The sequence below is a fragment of the Hippocampus comes genome, unplaced genomic scaffold (genome assembly GCF_001891065.2).
Source record: "Hippocampus comes isolate QL1 unplaced genomic scaffold, H_comes_QL1_v1.1 scaffold110, whole genome shotgun sequence".
Taxonomy (NCBI): Eukaryota; Metazoa; Chordata; class Actinopteri; order Syngnathiformes; family Syngnathidae; genus Hippocampus; species Hippocampus comes.
In genome coordinates this window covers 501,913-508,464 of record NW_017805498.1, presented here as the reverse complement: position 1 = coordinate 508,464, position 6,552 = coordinate 501,913, and the positions used below count along the sequence as shown (strand labels likewise).

General features: G+C 47.4%; 1 protein-coding gene across 1 annotated transcript; it reads left to right on the top strand.

Moving 5' to 3' along the window:
- The first annotated feature begins 2,735 nt into the window (after positions 1 to 2,735).
- Positions 2,736 to 6,212, top strand: nyx (nyctalopin). Its single transcript, XM_019876859.1, has 5 exons — positions 2,736 to 2,895; positions 3,053 to 3,117; positions 3,972 to 4,258; positions 4,472 to 4,776; positions 5,262 to 6,212. Exons 2-5 carry the CDS (start codon positions 3,096 to 3,098, stop codon positions 6,094 to 6,096), a joined length of 1,449 nt encoding a protein of 482 aa, XP_019732418.1. The 5' UTR covers positions 2,736 to 2,895; positions 3,053 to 3,095; the 3' UTR covers positions 6,097 to 6,212.
- Positions 6,213 to 6,552: the final 340 nt, after the last annotated feature.

Sequence of the window (6,552 nt, the reverse complement as noted above, 5' to 3'; positions counted from 1 at the left end):
GCTTTTATGCAGTTTGACACCCCAATACCTGAGCCCCTTAACAAATAGCAAAATGGCTGACCCTGAGATGGATAAAAATTGATGGCTTTTGCTGCTTAATTCATATTCCACAAACACAATTCTATGCATAGAGCAGGGGTCCCCAACCTTTTTTGCGCCACGGACCGGTTTATGTCAGACAATATTTTCAGGGACCGGCATTTAAGGTGTGGCGGAAATAATACAACAAAATAATATGGTATGAGCTGCATGAAAACTGTGGTGTTTTCGAAATATAATAATAAACACAAGGAGCGTCTAATCTGGCCGCAACGCTATGGCAATGTTTAATGCCTTCAAAATACGATACAACGCAAATTCAAAGTGCATGAAAATGACGACTCACCACAGCACCGAGCTTGATTTTCTGCAACCAGACGGTCCCATCTCGGGGTAATAGGAGAGACAATGACACCGCAAGTGTGTGGTTTATGTCCAGTCTACTTCGTAATTTTGTTTTCGTCGCCGTTGCTGCATAATCCCCCCCGCCTCACACAGGTAGGATGTCGGAAATAGCAAAAGTGCTATTGTGGCGATCTCAGAGTATTCAGACATAACTTTAATCCAGTTGTCTCGAACGTACTTTTAAGGCCGCCGTCATTTGCGATCTCCAGCAGTTTTTTTACTCATTTTGCGAGCTCCGGTGTTTGTTTTTAGCCTAATTGGTCGCGTTACGGAGAAGCGTGGCTTGACGTGTGTCAAGCTGGACACAGACGGATGTAACGGAGAATCCGGTAAGTTTTCAAAATAAAACATCTTTCGTATTCCGAAATAAATAAAACGGAATTAAGGCAAGTTCTTTCTGTGCGGCCCGGTACCAAATGCCCGGCGGACCGGTACCGGTCCGCGGACCGGCGGTTGGGGACCCCTGGCATAGAGCATCTTTTAAAGAAAATGTTGGCACTGACGTCCCCATGACATGGTTAAGCATTACTTCATAGGCTACTGCAAAGTTGAAATTTGCACAAAACATTCCCATGGTCACAAAAAAAATTCCCTAGAAAAGATTCACACACAGATTTCCTTTTAACTCCAACTAATTTCACAATTTGCTCATTTGGAGATTCATTATGCTGCAATCTTTTCCCATGTGAAATAACTGATCGGAGCGTGGAGCAGATTTTCTGTTGCAATGACAAAAGTGAGTATGGGATATGAGAGTGACATTTTTCAGTTGCAAAGGAAGACACTCTTCTGGAAAATTAAAGTGAAAAATCAATGACACGAAGCCTGTCCTACCCTTGTCCCAGTTAGTCTTGTTTATTGCCGTGGGAAAGCACATGAGCAGTAAGCCGCAAATCTCAAATCCCCCCCACCCCTCAAGCTGACCTGCATTTGCCTTCGCAGTGTAGGACCTGCGGCAGCTTTTTAGGGCAGCAAAGCACGGCACGTTAAACAGGGCACATCCACTTGTGTTACACCCTGACTGCCCCAATTTTGGCAGCTTTTATTGGTTTCGCTCTGGAGGCAGGGGAATGCGAGTAGAGAGTTCACATGCGGCATCTTCAGTAGGGAAGTCCATACTTCCATCTCCCCAGCCAATTCTAACTCTTCCAGAGGTGTTCCCAGGATAGCCGCGAGACATTGCCTCTCCAGCATATCCTCGGACATTCCCGGGAGCCTTCTGCCGGTGCGACATGCCCAGAACACCTCACTATGGAGGCATCCAGGAACCAGATGCTCAATCCACCCCACCTGGGTCTTCTCAACATGGAGACAGTGGCTCAACTCTGAGTCCCTCCCGGATGACCCAACATCTCACCCTATCTCACACACAGCAGATGCTGCACTGATCCCCCTGTTGATCTCCCATAGATACCGTAGATCAGGGGTGTCAAACTCATTTTTGTCGCGGGCCACATTTTAGTGACGGTTTCCCTTGGAGGGCCATTATGAATTTGGGGAAACCACATAAATGTTTAATCCCCTCCACATATCACAGATACAGCGCACAACAAATTAATGAATAACTAGTTTTAAAATGAGAAGTCAAGAATAATGACTCTTATTGCGGATTACATATGAAAATTTGAAATTTTGGTTCAGACTTTAGCAAGCATCATGGAACTTGACATGCTTGATTTGATTTCGCGGGCCACATAAAATGATGTGGCGGGCCAGATCTGGCCCCCGGGCCTTGACTTTGACACCTGTGCCGTAGATAGACTATATACACACACAGACATACCCTCATTTTGAACTATCGATTACCGTTCCCATCAGTTCCCACACATCTGCAATGCTTAACTCACCCTTGAATCCACTTTTAACATCTGCGCCTTTTAGGTTTCCAACTTCACCCACTTGTGTACACGTGTGTTGTTGTCCTTCTAGCATTGTGGGCACCACCCCTTCCATCTCGTATTATGCTTTGGAGATGTGTGTGTGTGTGTGTGTGTGTGTGTGTGTGTGTGTGTGTGTGTGTGTGTGTGCGCGCGCGCGCGCGTGCGTGCGTGCGTGCGTGCGTGCGTGTATGAGTGTGTCTCGCGCGAGCATGTTCCTAAAGTTAAGGCTCTGCCTCGCTAGCTTTACTTTGTTAATCCCGCTGCCAGCCTCCCATCTCCATCTCCCTGCATCAGAACATCCAGGGGGATTTGGCTGCCATTAAGAGATGGCTTTTTGGTGTGTGTGTGTGTGTGTGTGTGTGTGTGTGTGTGTGTGTGTGTGTGTGTGTGTGTGTCCCAGACACACATAGCAAGAGTGGGAGGCTCAGAATGCTGAAAGGCTTTTACTGGGAAATTGACAGAGGCTGGCGGCAGACCGGCAAGCTGAAGATGCACATGGGATGCACAGCATGGAAGCGCAGATGTTTGTTTGGATGGCGACATGGATGCAACCATCAGAAAACATCTCCAGGTAGCATCGCCTGCGTGTCTTGAAATCCTTCACGATGTCAGACTTTTCCTGCAAAGTAGGAATGTGCAGTTACTTTTGTTATCGTCGTTGTTGTTGTTGTTTTTTTTAATTTGTGGTCATTCCAGTTAATTGTTGTCTTTCTTCCATGTCATTTCAGCGCTGCATTAATCCTGGCATCTCCCTGATGACAGTCGACAGTAATGACGTTTGTTGCTTTCACCGGTCAGTTTAATGAAAATGATGAATTTATAGTGCACTGTATTTTAAACATTTATGAGTTCAATATTTTTCGAGGCTTTATTTGTTTTTGAAATTGCATGGCGGGCCGCGTTTGGCCCACGGGCTGTAGGTTTCCCACCGGTGATGAAGAACGTTTGCCTTCACCCACAGCGCGCGTGAATAAGCTAAGAGGTGGAACAAAATGAAATCCCCGTTGATACACACAGTGACAGTCGCTATTGTGGTGTGGCTAATCTCAAACTCGGACTTTTGTTTTTAATAACCGTCACCATCACATCAACACACTTTTGGACATGAGAGAGCTGTCAGTCACATCATTTGCCCTTTTTCTTAGACTTTTCAAGGGTAAAAGATTTACTTAAAAACATCAATAAGAATTGGTTTGAGGGTTTTGTAATTCCCTTAACATTTTATAGCGCAAGGAACAGCAGTGTTTTCTACAATATTGTATATGGGTGACTTATTGTAAATGGAGGTCAGAATTCTCACCTACTTTTCCATCCATCCATGATCTGATCGCTTTATCTTCGCGAGGGTCACAGGCGCGCTGCAGCCTATCCCAGCTGTTTTCGGGGAGTATAGGCAGGGTACGCCCTGAACTGGTTGCCAGCCAATCGCGGAGGATTTCCTTAAACCTATCTACTGCATGTAGGCCGCTAGCTACTATTGATCCAGTGGAACATTCTGGCCACTAATTCCGCAAATTTCCATAAAACACAGACCATGTTTTTAACAGTGTCATTTTTTTTCGAAGTTAAGACTTTCATACTAAAAATAATTTTATGTGTGCAGCATTTGAGATAACATTGCGGATTTGACTTTGGTGTCATCCTCAGTCTCACTGCTGATCCTGCTGCCTCCGGCGGCACTAACCCGCTGGGCATGCCCTCGGGCCTGTCCGCAGTCCTGTTCCTGCACACAAGAGAAGAGCTGCAGCGTGCTGTGCGACCGCTCGGGCCTCTCTGAGCTGCCCAGAGAGTTTCCCTGCGAGGCCTCAGCCATCAACCTGGACAAGAACAGACTCAAGTTCCTGTCAGAACGGGCCTTTGGTACCCTTCCATCACTCAAGTCCCTCTCGCTGGACCACAACAACATCTCCTTCATCACCCCTGGAGCCTTCAAGGTCAGCACGGACCGTTCAAAAAGATGATTTGCCCACTTTGCAATATGAAACCCTGTCATCAGCTAGCTTACTTAGCACAGCTCTGCCTCACGAAACATACTACTTCATCCTCATTTGACCGTTAATTGCTTTTGAGCACCTCGTATAGCGGCCACAGGGTCCCTAATTAAATTTTGCCTTGGGCCTGCTCTTAAAACCTTTTTTTTTGCTCAGGGTCTCTCCAACCTGGTGGAACTGAAAATGGCGCACAACGAGTACATCAGCTACCTTCACACGCGGACCTTCACAGGCCTCAAGAAGCTGGTGCGCCTTGACCTGTCCGACTGCAACCTCTTCAACATCCCGGATCGCATCTTCATCGAGCAGATGGCGCTCAAGGAGCTGCTGTGCTTCCAGAACAAGTTCCGCAGGATCCCCGGCGCCATCCGGGGTATGGAAAACCTGACCCACATCTACCTGGAGAGGAGCAAGATCGAGGCGGTGGCCTACAATTCACTGCTGGGCCTGGGCAGCCTCAAGTAAGTCTGGAGCAGGCTCATGTCATGGTTGGGATCACTAGCAGTGAAACTACTTTACCAACTGTCTTGACTTCGTCATAGTCGGACGTGGCATATCCAGGTCAAGGAATTGAAAAACCTCTGCCAACATTTGGCTTCAGCTGCAGCATTCTGAATGGGAAGCAGCTGGGTAGGGGCTCACGAGGACCAGACTTGGAGACCCCTGGATTATGGTTGAGGGTGTTTCCCACTAATGAATTGCGATTGGACATTTGGGATTCTAAACTAAACTTCAGATCCGAACCTAACTGGGTGGATATAAAAGTCACGGGAACCATTCTGATTTCTACAAATTAATTTTTCTTGTAACTCATGCAGATCTTATATTTCTTGCACACGTTCTGGATTTTGTAACAATTTTCCTCATATTTGTGTATGACCTCAGACATGGGGTGTGACTCTTTTAGCCCTTGAAGTTTTTGACTTATGTTCCCCTGTCATTGCAGGTACTTGAACCTCCAAGAGAACCGCATCAATGTCATCCACGACCAGGCCTTCCAGGACCTTGTGCGGCTGGAGAACTTCTACCTCAACGACAACCTGCTGTCCGACCTGCCGCGGCTCGCCTTCAAGGGCCTCAGCCGCCTCAAGATGCTCAACCTCGGTGGGAACCAGCTGACCAATGTCTCCAAAACCTGGTTCGGCGACCTGGTGGAGCTGGAGATCCTGTACCTGGACAGGAACCAGCTGGTGTACATTGAGGAAGGAACCTTCGAGAACTTAACCAGCCTGATCACGCTCCATTTGAACAGCAACAACCTCAGCACTCTCCCCTTCCCGGTGTTCCAGCCTATCTACTTCCTGGGTCGCCTCTACCTCTTTAGGAACCCCTGGGAATGTGACTGCTCCTTGGAATGGCTGAAGGAGTGGATGGAGAACTACAACCTGGTGCGGGACATCCCGTGCTCGTCACCGTCGTCGGTGGCAGGACTTGATCTGGGCGAGGTGGTCTTTGCCAAAGTGAACGGCACATGCATTGACCCCGCCGAACTGAACTTGACCACGGTGTCCTCAGAGGTGGCCTCCACCACAGAGAACCGCTTCAACAGCCTCATTTCCAGACTGCTGCAGCAGGAACTCCGGGAAGAGGCGGTCAACGGGACGGACGGTGCTCGCAACGGGACGCTGCCTGAAGCCGAGGACGGACAGCTCAGTGCCGGGGTCAGAGGGCAACACTGTCAAACGCAGATACCGGCTTTCTATTTTCTTGTGGCTTGGCTCATTTTCAGTTTGGATGAATGGTGGATGTTATTTTACATGAACGGGTGGAAGCTTTTTTAACTGCAATTGACATGACGGCTTCATGTATCATAATCTATATCAGCGGTCCCCAATGTTTTTTTGCCCTACGGTTTAATGTCAGACAATATTTTCAGGGACCGGCCTTTAAGGTATGACGGATAAATACAACAAAATAATATGATATGATCTTCATGGAAACTGTGGTATTTTCGTAACATAATAAACACGAATCATGACACGAGGAACATCCTATCTGAATGCAATGCTCCCTGGTCGCGATGGTAACGTTCAAACATGCCTTCAAAATAAGATACACCGCAAATACAAAGTGCATGAAAAATACGACTCACCATCGCCGCATATCATGCAGAGTGGGCTTGGTGCGTGGGAATCTCCCGTTGAGATAAATCCCTATTTCAAGTAGGGTTCCTGATACTGTCTAATAAATGTAGCCTTCTTTTTCTTGAAAGACTTAGGCTTCTCTTCTGTCTCCTG